Genomic DNA, 18,959 nt, shown 5'->3' with positions numbered 1-18,959 from the left:
AAAATTCGTTGCTCCTCGATCGCTGTTTTCCATCGAGATTCAATTTCATGATCGTTAATAGAAAAAATGTAAAATACAATTTGGACAACGAGTCAAAGAAAGATAAAGAGAAAGTAGAAAAATATTCGAGCATGGAATCGATCGGTAAGAAAGAAGGGTGGGGGACACGGTTTCCGGGGGGGGGGAAGGAAAAAGACACGCACGTTACGTTTTAATATAATGAAATTTTATTCTTTTTCGTCGTATTTCATTCAAAAATAAAATTATTTGTAAAAAAAGGTTTCTCCGCTTTCTCGATCGGTAGACAATATATGTAACATATACGTATGCGCGTCGATATATATATATATAAATATATACAGATACGTCTATATATTTATACATATATACGTATATATATCTTTATAATAATTATTACATATTACAATAGCAATATTTACTCTCATGTATAGGGTTATACATAACTCTATATATGCGGTGCTTTTAAATCTTCGCGTCGTCATCACCGTACTATATACTATATTTATTTATTTATATATCACGCATATATATATATACACATATAACAATCATCGTTTTTATATGTATATATATACACACATACACACACACTCTTCTTTAACGGGGTTATTCTCGCTTACATACTAAATCACATTGTGGTTTTCATCTTTACTTTCATACGTTTTTCTTTGTGCCACCGCTTTTTTCTCCGCTCGCTTATACTCTTTAAACTCTAAAAAGATTCCCACATTATCTCAGCCTAACATTACTCATTTTCCAAACATTTCTTTTTTCCTTTCTTTTCCTCTTTATCTCACTACAAAGAGTTCCATCGTACCAATCGTCCCTTTATTCTCTGTTTGGCCATGCTAAGACAGATCGAAAATTTCCAACAAGACAAATATCATATACCTTTCAGATCGTCTTCCGTATCACATGATTTTTTTTTTTTTTTTTTTTTTTTTTTTAATCCAATTCACATTTTTCATATGCGAAGAGAAAGTAATAGAAGAAATTGTGTACGCGAAGAAAGAATGAAAACATCGCGCGATAAAAAGTATCTTTGGAATCCTTGATGGTCGTTGTCATAATCATGTCCTCCTTTTTGTTTCTCTTCTCTATTTATAAATCACTTGGAGAAAAAGGCACGCCGTAAGTGATGGCCGACTAATTTTAATTGCATGGCTCGTGAAAGAAAGAAAAAGAGGATAGAAACGAAGGCTTCTAAACAATCGCCTCTACCATCTTGCGTTTTCCTTGTGTCCTTAATGAGAAAGATCATTTTTTTAATCGAGGAAAGTACGCCGGGAGTTTTCAGAGCGAGGCTGATCTCTCGTGAAATAAATCGAAAAGGAAAAAAGAAAGAACGGGGGGAAAAAAGAAAGAAACGAACGAGATTTTCAAGCGAAGAGAAAACAGAGCACGCTTATTCTAATGTATTTTAAGAGAGAAATAAATATAATATGCGTTAAAAAAATTGTCAAGTTATGTGCCGAAAGTCGCGCGTCAAAGGAGGGGAAGAAAAGTGCGAAAAGTATCGGCGCACACAAGCTCTTTTGGAATTTTCTTCGATTTATAAAAAAAAAAAAAAAAAAAGAAAAAACAAGAAGAAAGAAATGAATGATTTAAAAAATAATTAGTCGTAAGATATGTTTGAAATTGAAATTAAAACAATGATTATCTACAATGAATGAAGAATTCCTTCCCTTCGTTTGAATCGATTGCTCCAATTATCCCACGTGTATATATATATATGTATATGTATATTATTACAATGTACGTGTATCTAAAAATATCGGATAAATTTCTGTTCTTTCATCGAATTGCAATCTCCCAACGACGAATCGCTTCGAGTTCGTCCTTTACACTACGATTAAGCCTACGTCTCGTAATTAAACGAGCTCGCAACCACGGAGAATCACAACACGTTTCTTCTTCTCCTTTTTTTAACCATTTCTATATCTTTCTATCTACGACTTAAAAACAAACAATTGTGCAGAATACGTTCATAGCTAATCGCAAAACAAATTCATAAAAGTTACGCTATTAAGATACGATGTTTCAGTCATCAATAACCTAAGAATCGAATTTCTAAATATATATCTGAACGTTCATATCTTTCAATGTCCAAATTTCAATACGTCCGGATGTTTTAATTTTCTAAATTTCTAAAATTTTGCGCAATGCAAAATATAAGCAATAACGTATAATCAGTTGGCAAAAAAACTTAACAGAATACGCTTCCTCGTATAAAGAACGAATCAACGCACGATTGCTCGATTATATTGCTCGAAAAGTCGTTCAAAAATCTCCGTAACTCGTCGATCATGATCATCCTTGTACTATTCGCAAAAGTGTTGCGACACTCCGGGAGAAAACTTCTTTACAGCGATTCCTTGCGTAATGGCACAACGGTAACGCCGTACGATTCTGTTACCACTTGCTTCTTCGATTCGAAAAATAAAAAAGAAAGAAAGAAAGAAAGAAAGAAGGAAAGATGCAAGTCTAACTTTTCAATATCCATCTGACCGTACAGAAATAAAAAAGAAACTTCTTCCCAAGCGCGTTTCTTCTAAATGCAAGTCGTCGTCGCACGTGGTAACACAATCGAAACCTACGAACGTGTTACATGTGTCTGTTGCTCGTGTTTTATACGAATCTGCGAGTGTATCACGCAGCGTACGATAAGTTACGAGGGCATACTGGACAAGACTAGATGCACATATGACGAAACGACAGTTCCATAGACACAAAAATTAATACTCTCGTCACTTCTACTGCATATACTCGATTCTGTTTGACCCTTGGAATCGTTATGTTACGTTAAACTGAGAAATCTAAAATTTCCGATGTTACATGGCTTGATAGGATGATGCAAAAAATATAGCGAAATCACGTGAGCAGTGGCGAAAGTATCAATGTCTTTGAAACCGAGGGGGAACACGCAGTATCGGCTTAAAGCTACGGGAAAATAAATGAAACAGAGAGAAAGATTCAGAGCTTTTTCACGGAGAGTATCGTGGACACGATTGCGCCACGTACGTAGAAGCGAAAGGAAATTCGAGCGAATTTTTCAACGAAAAACACGTGGCTGAATCGTATCGATACGCGAGAAACGAATGCCTTTAACGATAGAACTACTAATCAATAAAAAGTAATTAGAATTGAAACGGTAGAATAAAAAAATAAATATAATTATATATTCTGTCTCAATGACAACCGATATTAATTTTGTCAGGTAAGGTAACTTTACCTTAATTGTACACATAATACGAAGTTCGTTTTATTTTAATGAGTTCGGTAGTTCTAATGTTAACCCCTTGCCCTACGCCATTTAAGTTCCAACAGTCGCGCTGACTTAACGGTCTGGCTGAGCGTTCGAAGTTGTGCAAGGTACAACTAATTTTATGTTACTATATACTCGTGTTTCTTATGTTTGGCCAGAATATCGTACCACGAGTCTAATTCGTGTTTTTTACGTTTGTCTCGAAGGACGTACCACGAGTCTAACTCGATGTTATAGGTTAAAGGGTCAATGCGTCGCTAACGCGTTTTCTGTCCGAGCACTCCTTTCTAGTGTGCCTGATTTTTTACTCGTCGTTACGTAATCAAGTCGAAGCTGGGACGCAAAAAGTGCGTGTGTCCGTGTAGTGGCTAATGTGTCGCGCACAGTTCAAACTTGTGTTTGTCCGTCTCGGTTTCGGATGCGGACAGCGACACGATTTGGTTCAACTGTCAACACAACAATGACTCACTACACGTGATGTTCTGCGCGTGTGCGCCTCTAGAACAGGCTGCAAATAGTACGAATGCGTGTGCTATTGTATAGTAAGGATTTATCGTTACCACGAAATCTTCCGAAGGAATCGCTTTCTTTTTCCTCCTTCTTTCTTTTTGTCAACAGTTTTCCCCTGATTTATCGAGAATCTAGGGAATTCTCGCGTGGCCCGGCATTTCGTGGCAATCGTTGCGGTCGCGAATTATCGCTTCGCGATAACACTACCTACGTCCAGCCTTCGACGCAGAATAATTTTTTGCTTTTTCTCTTATTCGAATGATAATAAAAAGCGCGGTTTGTTTGAAGAACTCGTAAGGTGTATATAACATCTGAGAAAATAAAATGCAAGAAGACTAAGAAAAACTCATCTTTCGGAAGGGACAAATGTGTCGAATGCGTCTAACAAGAGGCGAGAAATTAAGAAACAAGAGCTTTCTAGTAATGTTAATCGTTTCTGGTGCGTATTTACGAGAATCGACGAACTTTTGTCGTTTGAAGATGCTGTAGAGAAATATCTCGTGCTACATCGAGTTCATATCTTTCTTTCTCTTTTTCATTAAATGCGAGCTTATGGAATTCTTCGATAATTTCATCTTTTTGACTGCGATCGACCTTGTGGCCGGGAACGGCCGTTCAAGTACCACCATTGTTTCTAAAGACTGTATAAAATAGAGTAGCGCCTGGAACCAATTTTTGGCGTTGAAATCACCGCGTTTAGCCCTTTAACCCACAACGTCGAGTTAGACTCGTAGTACATGCGACAAACATTTCTTTTTCTTGGCCGCGTTCGGACGTGCAAATATATTTTCTTGATAAATATTAGCAAGATACCCTTAAAAATCCTGTCCAATTATCAATCGGTAATAATTATTTATCAAACATCTGGCAACATAAAATTAATTGTACCTTGCACAACTTCGAACGCTCAGCCAGACCGTGAAATGGCGCGACCCTGCCGATGGTTACGGCACGCGCTGTTGGGACTTAAATTATAGGGCAAAGGGTTAATGAATAAAACAGAAACGAGCAGGTAAGACGAATAGGCGATCGATCGCACTTTTCCAAGCGTCGGTGAGTGTGTTCCAATGTGCACGGTTCGTCGCCAGAGCTATGAACTTTCAATTGACACGGAGACAAATTCGGCATCGATGGTGCGAAGTTTTCGATGATAAAGCAAACGTTCTACAAGGATACTAGAGTGTCTACGACGCCGTGAATCGCGAGAACAACGTGAGCCAGTTGAAGCGTAACCTTACGTTAAACGGATGTCAGCGACGGGCACCTTAGGCGAAAAGGCCGCAACTTGGACCTTTACCACCTGTATTGAATAATGTAACGCCGATATTAGCTCACCAGACTTTCACGCATTCATTACAAAACGAAAAAAGAAGAAGAAAAAGGGCAGAAAGGACGCAGACGATCGCAAAAAGAAAAATGCCCCGTGGATTGATTACAAAGAATGCAAAGAAGTATTATTATCCTCCGACAGGGGGAAAATCCGAGGATAGTACAACGTTAAAAAATCGATAGGAAGATGATGAATGAGCGTGAAAAAATCCGACAAACGAGAATCTCGAAAGATCTTCGATAGATTATTAACATCGATTTGATCGTTTTCCCCCGGACGAATGTACATAATACGATCGGTAAATTTTTAGAAAGAACAGCTGAGAGATTCGAATCTCCCGCCAGTACTCGCCAAGTTCTCCAAAATGGCCGCATTGCAAGGTCCCACTCTTCTCCGCGAAGTCCCACCCACTCTCCTTTTTCTCCATCCTTTCCTTCCCTCTTCACTCCCCACTTCTGCTTCCCATCGACGTACTTCTCGGAGCTGTTTATCTCTCTCTTTCTCCATCCGTCTTTCCCCTCCGCACCATTCTCCTATACACATGCACGTAATGCGTTTCTCGTGCACATGTATGCATGAAAAACAGGCACACACAAAGAAGAGACACGCGTATAGGGGTGATTATTATCTCCTTATTCTTTTTGTTTCGCTCTCCTTTTTTTTAAAAAAAAAGAGTCTCTATTTCACGCCCAGCACACCAAGGCACTCCCTTCTTCTTCTTTTTCTTCGTCTTGCTTAGCTCTCCTCACGCCGTCGCGCACGATCATCACCGTGTCCCCTTTTCCCGAAAACAACAAAGCAAACGAGAGATCGTAGTCAAATGTAAACAAGTATCAACGACGACATCGATGTTCCATGGTAGAAGCTTCCGACTCCAACAAAGGGGAACAACATTGCCACGTTTATAAAAGTGGCAAGAGCCACCGTCAGACGAAACAATACACGTCGGAGAGTCCCGTCCGATATAATCGGCTCAGAATTGACCCGAGACCGCCATAATCTGGCAGCCAGAGTGCACGTGGTCCATCACCTGCTCCTTCAACCGGCACACGTGCTCTTTCAGCCTGTGCACCACCGCGCTCAATTCACTGTTCTCGCCCTTCAACAGCTTAACCTTGTCCTCCAGCCTGGAGATGCGCTCGAGCTTGCGCCTGCGGCATTTAGACGCAGCCACGCGGTTCCTCTGACGTTTCCTTTCCAGCTTGATTCTTTCCTGATTCTCCATATCGATAGGAGACATCGGGGGTGAACTGGACACGCTAGGTACCGTTTGAGGTTCATCTTTGATCTGTAGCAGACCTTGACTCACCGAAGATTCTGTACTCTGCACGCTGTTAGGTGGTTCCAACGTCGTATACGTAGCTCCATAAATGCTACCAGGTTCTTGCGAGCTGTCCGAATGATGCAACTCGTTCAGAGCGTCGATGAAACCTCGAGCGTATAATTCTTGGGCCTCGGTCACTGCCTTTGGAAACAGAATCTGCGTAGGTGTTGGTAGATTCGTCACTAAACTATCCTGCTGACCGATGATTAACTTTTCCAACTCCGGAGAGCCTAGTTTTAACATGATCGGTGATAGAATGCGGATGTCACTCAGGTGCACAACACGATGTCTCGACAACTTGTGAACACCCAACTAAACGTACAGCCTTATATCCCGTGACTCACGTCCACTAAAAATAGCTCGTTCGTCACCAGAACGAGTGCTGATTGGCTACTTCTGACGTCATTCGCCGTTTGCCATTGGCTGAACAATCGGCGCTACTAAGAAATGGCTGGCGCATGCGCAATCGTGCATTGCTATTCCTGTGGAGGGAGAGTTTGAACGCCGGTACGCGCGTTAAAGACGCGACTTTTACTCGTTGCGAATTCGCGTTATTTTCGAGGCTCGATAATAGCGGTGCTCTATGATGGTGCATAAATAATGCGAGCACTATTGAACTGCAAAAATATCGCACTTATGTACTTCACGAGAGAATTTACTGTGCGTACTGAATCTCGCGCTGTTACGCTAGTACATGTTTTGTTTCTTTCTTTGAACTTTACTATTCCACTCTTACCCGAGTGGGTGTTTTTCACATTCTCGCTGCGCGTGTTGTGAGACCAACTTGTTTCATGTTTCGACTCTAAGAACGTCCAAGCGTTATACTCGCATATTTAATGTTTTTTAAACGATGAACATTTATTTAAAACAAAAGCGGAAAGATTTAAAAAGGATTACTGGGTCAAGATTCATGAGAAAATTGGTAACCTTGTTGTTCTGCTCTTTAATGTGTCAGCTGCGCATAATTACACTTACATGGAATCGCGTTAATGCATCCATTGCATAAACCCGTATCAAGCGAGCTACAAGTCAATACACCAATCACGATTGTTTCACGCTATCTTGCATTCACCACATAACGCTTGTAACCGACTATTCGTATATTGAGCAAAATGTTCCGCAATCAATTGATACTACATATGTAATTCATTAGAATTCTATAACTCTTACAGAACACTCGAACTCGAGTTCGATTTTCATACGCTTTCTTTTGCAAATATATAGCCCTCGAATATATATATATATATATTGTTATTTTTGTAAAATAATATACGTGACATATAACATCTATCTTCTTAAACAAGATCGTAGATTGAACGACATATTGCATTAAATATACTTTCAGCCTGAATAATTTACTCATCGCTAGAAACTACCGTTTTAATTTACCTGAGAAAGGTATTCCTATCGTTTTAAACCCTTCAAAATCATTCGATTACAAAACGTGAAAACAGCCGCATCTGTCTGATTATCTCAGTAGCATTCAAGCATCAGAGTAGATAAATTGTTTAATCCCATAAAGCTTGATTATCCATTGATTCTCAAATGTAATCTGCTTATCAATTAACAAATTGGCTGAAATCCAAGAATATTTCAGTATAGTCTGTTTGTTATTTATTGACCTCAATTATTTATTTTGTAGACAAAATAAACGTTTCAGTAAAATGTAAAATATTGTTGCATTGTATAATATAATTATTTTGTTTAATACGCATGATAAATTTTATCGTATGAATATCTAGCTATTTTCTTTCTGTTTTTCTTGGCACTTTGCGATATCACAAACACGAAACTATGAATATGAAAACAGCTTTATAACACATTGCTATATCGACTATGCAAATTAAGTGTTGACCTCAAGCTTAGACTTTTAGCAACAGAAAGTTCCGCGTGCGTACACCCACGATTGCTACTAGGTTGCAAATCAATTATGTTAGTGACAATTATGTCATAACGAATTATCCAGTTTTTCAAGTTGTAAACTTTTAGTTCTCATCACGATAATTAGTATATCAATTATTAAATTAGATTTTAGTAAAGTCAAAGTGCTAATGATTTGTAAAAAATATTTACTTGATAAAAAAGTTTATGTAGAGAAGGTAACACTGGTTGCTTATTTCATCTTGAAATTAAACAAACATGTTTAATTCTCGCCTCTATGCTGGCCGCTCTATAAACCTGTCAGCATAGGATAAGGAATAAATAGTTAAATCCATTATACATAATACTTCTTTTTTATTTATGCACCGATGTCTCTTTGAATACTGCCAATAAAATCGGTCTTTTAAAATTGTTTCATCCATCGTCGAATGCTTCAATAAGCATTTTTTTTTATTTTTCGTAATTATGTGTGATTGGATCATTTGCGTTTGTCATAATTCCACAACAGATTGGAAATATTACAAAAATCTGCTAGTTTCATGTCATTATCATTATTGATAAAATAATAGAAAACGCAATGTTCTAAAATGTTGGTTTATTCAATGAAACATACTTAAGGATACAAAAAGTACATCATACGAACACTACTACGAGAGGAAGCCAAAATCATCGAAGCTATGACTACGTCAAAGCAAGCCGATTTCCTGTAAATAATTAACAATTGCTGGTTTAATAAAAGTGTGCGCAGCGATGGAAGCAGAACAGTTCAAAGTGTGAACTTGCTGTATAGTATATTATAGATGTTTGAAGGAATTAATTTAGTTTCTATTTTTGTCTTCATTTTTTTCCCTTTATTTAGAAGTCCGTCCAATAAAATTCACCACACGCATTAGTAACTTATTTACATCAAAGGGAATATCAATGTGTCTTACAAAACACATGACAGTATTTTATTAATCGCTTCTCCAATATCGACAAATATTGCGTTGTAATTATCGATTCCTCCGTAATTTCCTGAGACAATAAGATAATAAGAAATCATGATAACTTAATATAAATAAAAAAATATGTAAACAATTTAGTACGAATTAAAATAGAATTACTTACTTTATCAAATTAGGTTCATGATATGAAATCTGAGCACGTTTTCGTCTAGGGCGATTACAAGTAAATGTGTTATTGGTACTTGTACTACTTTCTGAATCGCTTGAATTGTCCGCACGTGAAGATACAGGACTTCTGTATATAAGTATAAGTTATAATCATATACAGTTAATATACATCATCATTTATCTAAATATACTTACAAAGATTGATTACAATCGCGAGAAATTGTTTCAGTCGGAGAAGGTGTCCTAGATTTAACATCGGATTCGTTCAATTTTTGCAGCACTACTTTAGCAGCACTTGGGTCTTTCATCGGTTTGCCTTTCTTCTTTTTGTAAGAATTATTTTTCTTGAGTGGTGGTGTATTTTCAACAAAATCACTGAAGTGCGTCGTAGTTACCTTCTGCCTTTTATTCTTCTGCTGCGATAGTTTTGATTCTTTTTTTACTGGCGCCAACTCTATAGTCTCATTATCATTATTCACAAGCAGTGGCAGATTTACGGTAGACTGGTTAAACGTTGATTCGTTCAAAGTATCATGCGAAACAGATGGAATTGGACAAATTTGGGATATCTTTCGAAGGGTAGTTGTTATTTCTGGTTCTGGTTCAGCTGGAATTATTGGTTTCAAAGCAGACTCTTCTAGTACTGGCAGCTTTAAATCATTTATGTCAAAATGCATATTACGTGGTTGTCGTGTGTATATCAGCGTGAAATCATCTTCATCGTCACTTTCAAAATAGCCTCGTCTTTGTGTAATGTAATTTTGCAAATTCGTTGTAGAGGCATTGTCTGTTTTACATTCGTTTTCATTTGCATCTCTCACTATAGCTCCGTTATAATAGTTGTTTTCATTTTGTTGAGGTATATCAGATTCATCTTCATTATTTGTTTGTATACTATTCTTGGAATTATTCACATGATTTGCACATCTACTTGACATTGATAGTGGCGACATTTCTTGCGTAGTTTCTTCGAATAGATTCTTCGATTCTTTTTCTGCTAATACGAAACTTATACTATCATCATTAGAAACATCTACATCATCAGTCTTTTTGTCGTTATTTGTAAAAGAAGGCACGACTTGGGAATTATCAAATAACCAACTTGGTCCTTCAAGAGGATCCTCCCAGTTTGATGTAATACTTTTTGTTTCATTTACTTTTTCTTTCTTTTGTTCATCTGTAGTATCTAATTCATTGTTGCTTTCTACATTTTCATCCCCAGTGGTTCCATCATTATTGTTTCCAGAATCATCGGGAGTTGATGTCTCTGCTATAATCTTAGTCTGAGAATCTTCATCTTCTTCATTACTACATCTTGACCTATCAGTTTCTTGACTATTTTGATTCTCTGTTAACTGTAGATAGCAATTAAAGATTTAATTAACGTGGAAATTAACTTTATGCAAAAATATGTTTACTGGCAACACAAACCATTCGAATGTTAATAGTATGAGAATTTTGCAATAATTTAGATACGTCGTTAAGCTTCACTCTGGGACTTCCTATACGTTCCAAATTTTCAATATTACATCGAGAACTGTGATTCTTCGGCGATCTTGACTTCGACTTTGGAATTCTTTCTGATATTCTTTGCGACATCCTTCCTGATATTCTTTCTGAAAGCCTTCCTGACAGTCTTTCTGACATTCTTCCGGATATTCTTTCTGACATTCTTTCCGATATTCTTCCTGACATCCGTTCAGTAGAATTTCTGCTACTTCTCTCGCTTAATCTTTGTTCGCTCTCATCTAAAAATGAATACTGAAGTTATATTAACTTCAAAATATGCCAATATGAGTCATTAACGGAACATACCACTGTCTCTTTGTGAAGCAACTGTTAGAGGAGACAATCTTTCAGGCATTCTGTATGTGCGACCATTTTTCTGCAATATTTAATTCGTTCGATAACTCAATTTTTCAAACAACTTTGTTAAACTTAAAACATTCTACAAAATACTTACGCATGTACGTCTTACAGAGACTCCATTAGGAGACATTGAGTTGTTTAACTCTTGATTTCTGGGGGGTGTTCTTACCTCTGGTATTATACTTAAGTTTGATGAATTATTAATATGCTGCATATTTAATCTACTTAAATTAATGGTGGGTTTTGTAATGGTGTAACCGCTCACCATAGGCTTCACTACTCCTCTAGTTGGAGATTTTATTGACAGTCTTTTCAGTGATTCCCTTTCTGGAAGAATTTTTTTTTCTAGGAACCTATCTTTAAATCTACATAATATAAAAAGAAATAATATGTAAAAGAGCTTACTTCCAGCAGAATTATAAGACATCTGCATATTCGTGGCAACAGATTCTACAAATTCTTGACAAGATGAAATTGTATTTGTTAAGTAACCAGTCAACGTCACTAACATTTTAAGCATTTCTTTAGCATTCTTTAGGATATTTGATATAATGGCCTAAAAAATATATTTTTATAAATCTGATTTTAATAAATTGTCAAAATATTATTGTATTTAACATACTTTACTTACATCACGTTTATTACAAGCTAAACCTAAATCTTGTACTTCAGCAATTAAAGCAACATTTTGGGAAAATAATAACTGACCTTCATGCTTTTCTTTAGATAATGCTCTTGCTAATGAATTGTTGTTACTTTGTAGCTGTTTACATACTGTAACAATCAAATTTTGATATTAGTCTTAAATATATTAAAAATATTGTATAATTGAATAGACATATATTCTTTTTGAAACTCACATGGTTTATAAGACTTAGCTTCATGGTAATTCGTTAAAAAATGTTTCCTTTTAACCAATACTCTCTTCTGTGATTTTTTAACCTTCCTGTGGTTTAGTATCTGGGGCATTTTCCATTTATTATTTGAGCTTCTAAAATATGACAAAAATACCGAAAAAATACAAAACTCACAAAAAAGCAATGATAACTAACAGAAATTTTACATTATAAAACTATCAAGCTATCGTACATATTCTTTACGGTTTATTTATTAAATTCAATTACTAAAGAATGTAAAAGCATCACAATATATATATGTCCTAATTACTTAAGATTAAATACATACAAAATATTTTAAAGATAAGGATTTAAAATAAAAGAAAGATATTAAATGTGTATCTTAAATTATGGGTTATTAAACACACAATATTTTATATACTAATATATTTATTTCAATACAAGTAATAACGAATTAAAAATATGGGGGAATAAAGTTTTGAATTCTGAAATTGTATAAAACAAAAATTAGTGCTAAAATTAACGAAGTGTAGTTTTGGTACATACCTGCTAATACGATTAAATCTTTTTAAATTTTCCAATTTATGGATAGTTTGTGTAGTAATATGATTTCTTCTCAACAATCATAAATTATTTAGTTATTTTTTAATGTATTACCAGAGGTATTACAGTCACATCACAAATTTGATATCGTGTAGAGCAATACTTTTCCGCCATTGTGAAAGTACTCACAGATCTCAAAACGGCGGGATAAACTCATTGATTAGAAGCAGAATGTAACTCATTTTAAATTTTGAACAAAAATAAAGAGTATGTTATAAAGATTGGTTTCAATTTTTCGTACATATTTGAATAATTATTGCTCATGTCCATTCAAATTTAAATTGATACGCCATAAATAAAAAAATATTTCAACGCCCATTTGTAGATATTTAAATATTCCCCAGATATTCACTACCTAAGCACCAAAACCATATTTTTTTTACCAAATGTTGCTATTTTAAGGATGAAATAAATTTTAATTCACAAGTACATCAACATTTAACATGAAATGATTGATCAACAGATTTCGAAGTTATTGACTGTAAAATAATGTCTAGTAATGCAGTGATTCTCATATTATAATTATTTAACTAATTTCTCTAAATTAAAATTAAGTTTTATTACATTCTTTTAACAGAAGGATTTTGTTTATAACATTTGATTTATCAATCCTATTTTAATCCATATGAAAATATTATAGAATTAAAAATTAAAACTATTCCATTCATTTCTATTATGATGTTTATTTCAAATTAGAATGGTTATTTTAATAAAAAATGTTTAATAACAAATTATCTTGTTGATATCCTTTATCTCTGCTTTTATCATACTTTGAGCCTCTGGTTTCCAAATATGTATGTATATCATAAAGTAACACTTGCGGTATCTGTCCACGTCAGTCTATGACTTCTGTAACATAACCTCGAAATTCGTAATCCGGTATACAGTCTTGCCAATGAACAAGATATTTGCGTTCATGTCAATTTTTGTATACATTGAATAACATAAGGTATTTCTAAAAATTTTGTTTATTTCCTACTATTTTCGTAATTGAATGTTTAACGCAGTATTATTAGATGTAATATGTGCGTACTATTTCTGTGATATATAATAAATATGTAATTAAACGCATGCATTTGTTGCAGAACATTACAATATGAATTGGACTTTGTGGCTTTTTATAATCGGATCTTTAGCTTGTAAATATACACACGCTCAGCAACAAAGAGTTCCACCAGGTGTATCACCTCAACATTATCAACAAGTAAGTTTTCCTCCTAAGATAATCAAACATATGGTTGCTGTTATGTTGAAGTCTAAGTCAAAATTCAATTCTATTATTTCTTATTACTAGGGAATATTAAAACAGTACCTATAAATTGCATGGATAGCATTTTTAATCATTGTTTCATTCATAGGTCAGTTTATATTCAATTTGTTTTAGCCTGTTCAACAAGTACATCAAGTACCACAACAAATTCCTCAACAACAGGTAGGTTTACATAAAAATACCAAAGATCTAGTACCTCTTATAATCATAATTATAAATATAATTTAAAACACATTTAATGTATTTTATCATATTATGTGTAATGCATATTTGAATCAAGTTTAAATAATTTAGAAAGAAATCATGCATCGTTACAAATAAAATTTTTATAAAGTTCCAGCAAGTACCTGTACAAGTTCCAGTTCAACAAGTACCTGTACAGCAACATATGCCAACTCATCAAGTACCGGTTCAACAAGGACATGGGCATGGGCATGGGCATGATCATTCACAACAAATACTTAATGCTGCCAACATAGTTAATGAAAAAGCGTATGTTACATAGATGTAAAATCATCAACTTATAATCTTAAGCTTATAGTTATTAACAAATTTTTTGCAGTCATATCGCAGAGCACATGGAAGTTCCAATAGATACTAGTAAAATGTCAGAACAAGAATTGCAATTTCATTATTTCAAAATGCATGATGCAGACAATAATAATAAGTTAGATGGTTGTGAGCTCATAAAGTCCTTAATTCATTGGCATGGTATGTATGAATCAGTTAATTACTAAGTTACTAACTTTCTGCATGAAGAATATAATAAACTCTTTATATTCAGAACAAGAGAATAAAGAGGTAGCTGGAGTCAACACTGGACAGAAATTATTTAAGGATGAGGAATTGGTAACTTTAATAGATCCAATACTTTCTTTAGATGACAGTAATAATGATGGGTATATCGATTACCCTGAATTTATACGAGCACAGCAATATGCAGCAGCTACTGGCAGACAATAGTTGCGTACAATACAATGTTCAATGTTATTAAATGGTATTTTTATTTCATTTTGAACATACGTACAGTCCCATTTATAAATATCATCATAATTTTCACTTGTTGTCATTGCAATAATGGTACAGACCACTACTTTGCATATAATTGAAATTATTTCTATTCTGTTAATATTTTTTTGAATAAAAAATAATTAAAATAATTTTTTTAAATATATACAGATTTTTTATTTTAACGAAAATATAAATTTGTTTCAATTATATAATATTCATATTTGAACCGAATAATACCATCTCTTTTTATATACAAAGTGATTGGAGTATCAGAAATACAACTGATGAAATATATATTGGAGAGAAACATTATGTATAATTTAATCAAATACAATTCTATTTGCTGTAACAGAATTTAGTATATGCCCTTGTTATACATTAGAAATTGGTTTTTTAATAAAATGTAATTATTCTTTTTACATGAAAATTATATTAAAGATTAATTCTAATCCATAAAATTCTAATATAAAAAGATATAAGAACAATTTTCTTTAATATTGATTCTTTATCAAATTTCTAGCTATCATATAGTTAGTTAAGTAGCAGAAGTATTGATAATTTAAATGCTTCCATTATTTTGTTCATATTTTATATAAATTATTGGGTTTGGTTAAACTAATAATGTTGTAGTATTTATACAAATAAAATTACTAAGTATGGAAAATTCATATATAACACAATTGTAATGATATAGCAATTTTTATATATTTCCATTGTATCCAACAGGACAAATTAATCGAATTTATGTATATACTACATGTATTCTTTATTTAGAAACATTCATGTGAAATAAGAACAATCCTTTTTAGAGATATGTAAGTACTTTGAAGAAATACTTTGGTACCTAGCTCCTTTTTTGATACAATTGAGGTATAAAAACGACATAGTAACAATTTTTTTTAGAATAGCTAGTTACTATAATCTTGAAAACAGTGATTCTATTATTAAGAATCGTATATACCTTTGTATTGTATGATTGTAAAAGTTATATATAAATATAATTTTGTTATAAGCTGGTAGTTTTCTCTTTTTTCAAACACAGCTGCACTGAATTAAAGATACATGTGTATTACATTCGCTTGTGTACAGTTTCACCGTTAAATCTATTAAAGCCTTTTCAAATTATACAGTAAATTTTCGTGTTGCGCTTTATCATAGAATTCATTCTATTCGAAAATTCTTGATTTCTTTTTATATTGTCAATATTTTTTAAAAATCAAATATTATTATACAAATTAAGATACTAATTTGATAAATGTAAGTTACTCGAGCAAAAATTTATTTTATAAAATACTTTAAATATTCGTTGTAAAAATTATAATTTTATAGCAAATTTTCACAAATTTAATACAATTACTTTCACACAATATCTATTGCACATAAGATGATGAAACAAATTTCACAAATATAAAATAAATATGAATCAAAACATTTTCGTTTTTTAATTAGTTTTAAAATCAGACTACTAAGACAAAACACTTTTTATTGTGTTGTTACTTAAAATAGTATGAAAATCACTACATTCCTTTGACTAAAGAAATTCGTATACTCACTTAGAGATACATTCCATTTACTAAATAATCCGCATCATGAGCATATAGTCCGTGCCGTCTTCCACGTCTTCGGACGACTCGTAATCGGCAAGCAATTAATGTAGCTGTAATAGCTGTTATTGTAAGTCCTAAAGCCAACGATATGACTGCTCCCCTGGGTCTCAAAACTTCATTTTCATTTGCTTGTTTCAAGTGCTCTGCCATTAAGGTATTTCTTCCATGCTCTCTGCTATGATGTTTTATAACTATTACACTTTTATGTTCTAAAATGATATATTTAAATTACAATAAAACATTGGACAAAAATAACATTATTTAATAACGCACCTTTTGTTTCCTTTGTTTGAATATGACTAAATTTCAGAGTTTCATTTTTTAATATATTCTGACTAATTTCTTTTCCGTGTACTATATGTTTCTCCCCTTGTTGATCGATTTTTCCGATTTCTTGACTTTTTAATGAAACATCTTTTTGTTCATGTGATGTCTGAAAGAGAAAAAATAATATAATGTTAATATTGCAATGAAATTTCGAAATCATAGAATACACATACATCACAAGCAGGTGTTGTTGTAATAATAACATCCTTTTCTGTTTCCATTATTTGCTTCTGTTGCACATTCGATATTGGAGATGGAGACAGATAAACCTGATTGTTTTGCCTATTTGCTGATAGGAAATACGACGTTTTGTATGGATGTTTTGCATCCATATATGTACCACTAAACAATTTAAAATAATTCAAGATTAAATATAACTACTTTAATATTTTTATTGCTTAATACCTTCTTTAAAATTAAAATTTGATGCCTTACCCATCTGATTCTTTTTCTCCTATTACACCCAATCCCTTATGATTGAAAATATGTGACTGATCTTCTAAAAATGATACAGTTTAAAGCACTTCCACTTCATTCATAAAATAATCTTTTACAATTATACTACTTACGTTCAGAAGGATTTAGATTGCTTTGTTCAGGATAAGAATTATAAATGGCTTTATTTCGATCATATATGGGTTGATAATCCCATTGATACCCTGGAGCACCTTCCATCTGACGAGCTGGATATAGAAGTAGCTGAGGTGGTATCATTTGCTGAGCTAAATTAGGCAATTTCCAAGAATTAACTTCTGAAACATGAGGATACAGTGGAGCATAGGGTTTATGTCGATCAACCATTTGTTGGTATGGTAGTGGAGGTTGAACTCCTTGGGCTATAGAAGGAAAACTTGTTGGTTTTTCTATGGGACATACATCTGTTGCTTCATCAGATCCATCAGTACATTGTGGTATACCATCACATACATTATATATTGCTATACAATCTCCAGATAAGCTGCATTCATATTGGTTTTTAGTACAAACTACAAACATATATTATTATACATTTGTCTTGTTGAATTAGAAACGCAAAACTTTAATTTGTATATACCCTGTTTGATAGGTGGGGATGTTGTTAATGATAATTTTGGTGCCAATGTTACAATTAATTTCATGGGGGATTCTGTGAAAGAATATTCTGCTGGTGCTGGGTCTGCTAATTTCCTTCATATAAATAAAAAATATGTATATTATTCTTTTATCATCAAAATATTATGAATATCAAAATGATGGTTGCATACCTAAGAGATTTCAATTCATGTTCTTGTTGAGAAATCGTACTTTCCTTCTCCAGTTGTGAATTGCTTTGTGTACTATAGCTACTACGAACTGCACTACTATAGTTAGCATGACTTGTAAATTTACATTTGAAGTCATGCAATGGGCCACATTGGAAAAGATAACAACTTCCAGGATTCTATATGGTATTCAATTTATTTTATTATTAGTGGAAAATAAATCATTTATTTGTTGAAATAAAAAGAAATCATATTTTTATTATTTGCTTATTTATTTTGTATGAAATTATCTATACCTTCTCTTCAAAAATAAACACGTCACAACTTTCTGTATCACAGCAGAATTTTAAACATTCTTCTCTAGAATTAAACTCAAATTCCTTCAAATATTTAGCACCCATGTCTAAGGATTCCTGCGTTCGAATAATTTTATCTTCTTGAATCTTAAAAGTGTCGAGGCACATCTGATAATTGTTTCTGAGGCTGGTACGTTTTTCATTTTTCCTCATTAATGTTTCACCGGAAACGTATAACAAAACCGTAAAAAAATGGAAAAACACTTGCAAATCTTTGTAAAACATCATCCTCTTGCCATTTACATAGTAAGAAAAACGCGCATGCTTATTCACCTTTCGAATTTGATCAATAACTTTATATATTATCCGATTAAAATAATCAACTGCCCAAGGATAACATCGAAATTATTAATTAAATACGTAATAGAAATATTT

The 18,959-nt window shown here is 33.5% G+C and overlaps 4 protein-coding genes across 6 annotated transcripts; 1 reads left to right on the top strand and 3 right to left on the bottom strand.

The window, feature by feature from the left end:
• Positions 1-204: 204 nt before the first annotated feature.
• Positions 205-6,763, bottom strand: LOC126865780 (transcription factor Jun). Its single transcript, XM_050618683.1, has one exon. The coding sequence runs from the start codon at positions 6,691-6,693 to the stop codon at positions 6,100-6,102; it is 594 nt and encodes a 197-aa protein (XP_050474640.1). The 5' UTR covers positions 6,694-6,763; the 3' UTR covers positions 205-6,099.
• A 2,146-nt stretch (positions 6,764-8,909) lies between these two features.
• LOC126865770 (general transcriptional corepressor trfA-like) lies at positions 8,910-16,755 on the bottom strand. 2 transcript variants are annotated; one of them, XM_050618659.1, is made up of 10 exons: positions 16,607-16,755; positions 12,173-12,303; positions 11,944-12,086; positions 11,718-11,868; positions 11,407-11,639; positions 11,259-11,328; positions 10,875-11,191; positions 9,639-10,798; positions 9,439-9,570; positions 8,910-9,345 (listed from the first exon to the last, which is right to left on the bottom strand). In XM_050618659.1, exons 1-10 carry the CDS (start codon positions 16,621-16,623, stop codon positions 9,324-9,326), a joined length of 2,376 nt encoding a protein of 791 aa, XP_050474616.1. In that variant the 5' UTR covers positions 16,624-16,755; the 3' UTR covers positions 8,910-9,323. The 2 variants fall into 2 exon arrangements, with proteins under 2 accessions (XP_050474616.1, XP_050474617.1); XM_050618660.1 differs by lacking the exon at positions 16,607-16,755 and adding an exon at positions 12,716-13,127.
• LOC126865779 (multiple coagulation factor deficiency protein 2 homolog) lies at positions 13,263-16,065 on the top strand. The gene is made up of 6 exons (XM_050618682.1): positions 13,263-13,721; positions 13,858-13,976; positions 14,157-14,204; positions 14,377-14,534; positions 14,605-14,753; positions 14,827-16,065. Exons 2-6 carry the CDS (start codon positions 13,869-13,871, stop codon positions 15,003-15,005), a joined length of 642 nt encoding a protein of 213 aa, XP_050474639.1. The 5' UTR covers positions 13,263-13,721; positions 13,858-13,868; the 3' UTR covers positions 15,006-16,065.
• Positions 15,028-18,917, bottom strand: LOC126865774 (uncharacterized). Of its 2 annotated transcripts, none has more exons than XM_050618672.1 (8): positions 18,525-18,915; positions 18,232-18,407; positions 18,042-18,154; positions 17,557-17,973; positions 17,423-17,483; positions 17,161-17,329; positions 16,934-17,093; positions 15,028-16,869 (listed from the first exon to the last, which is right to left on the bottom strand). In XM_050618672.1, the coding sequence occupies exons 1-8, from the start codon at positions 18,810-18,812 to the stop codon at positions 16,607-16,609; spliced, it is 1,647 nt and encodes a 548-aa protein (XP_050474629.1). In that variant the 5' UTR covers positions 18,813-18,915; the 3' UTR covers positions 15,028-16,606. The 2 variants fall into 2 exon arrangements, with proteins under 2 accessions (XP_050474629.1, XP_050474630.1); XM_050618673.1 differs by having other exon boundaries at positions 16,688-16,835; positions 17,423-17,486; positions 18,525-18,917.
• Positions 18,918-18,959: the final 42 nt, after the last annotated feature.

This window comes from Bombus huntii, chromosome 5 (genome assembly GCF_024542735.1).
Source record: "Bombus huntii isolate Logan2020A chromosome 5, iyBomHunt1.1, whole genome shotgun sequence".
Taxonomy (NCBI): Eukaryota; Metazoa; Arthropoda; class Insecta; order Hymenoptera; family Apidae; genus Bombus; species Bombus huntii.
The sequence above is the reverse complement of the archived record's forward strand: the minus strand, read 5'-3'. Positions and strand labels throughout refer to the sequence as shown.

What these genes read in the sequence shown, in the direction of transcription:
- LOC126865780 (XM_050618683.1), bottom strand. Translation starts at nt 6,693, where the DNA reads ATGTTAAAACTAGGCTCTCCGGAGTTGGAAAAGTTAATCATCGGTCAG.
- LOC126865779 (XM_050618682.1), top strand. Translation starts at nt 13,869, where the DNA reads ATGAATTGGACTTTGTGGCTTTTTATAATCGGATCTTTAGCTTGTAAA. An exon ending in CACCTCAACATTATCAACAA is followed by an intron (nt 13,977 to 14,156) that starts GTAAGTTTTCCT and finishes AATTTGTTTTAG; the next exon opens with CCTGTTCAACAAGTACATCA. An exon ending in AACAAATTCCTCAACAACAG is followed by an intron (nt 14,205 to 14,376) that starts GTAGGTTTACAT and finishes ATTTTTATAAAG; the next exon opens with TTCCAGCAAGTACCTGTACA.
- LOC126865770 (XM_050618659.1), bottom strand. An exon ending in GTCTTATAATTCTGCTGGAA is followed by an intron (nt 11,640 to 11,717) that starts GTAAGCTCTTTT and finishes AAATTCTTCCAG; the next exon opens with AAAGGGAATCACTGAAAAGA. An exon ending in TGCTTCACAAAGAGACAGTG is followed by an intron (nt 11,192 to 11,258) that starts GTATGTTCCGTT and finishes ATTCATTTTTAG; the next exon opens with ATGAGAGCGAACAAAGATTA.
- LOC126865774 (XM_050618672.1), bottom strand. Translation starts at nt 18,812, where the DNA reads ATGATGTTTTACAAAGATTTGCAAGTGTTTTTCCATTTTTTTACGGTT. An exon ending in TGTTTATTTTTGAAGAGAAG is followed by an intron (nt 18,408 to 18,524) that starts GTATAGATAATT and finishes AATACCATATAG; the next exon opens with AATCCTGGAAGTTGTTATCT. An exon ending in TCAAACAAAGGAAACAAAAG is followed by an intron (nt 16,870 to 16,933) that starts GTGCGTTATTAA and finishes ATATCATTTTAG; the next exon opens with AACATAAAAGTGTAATAGTT.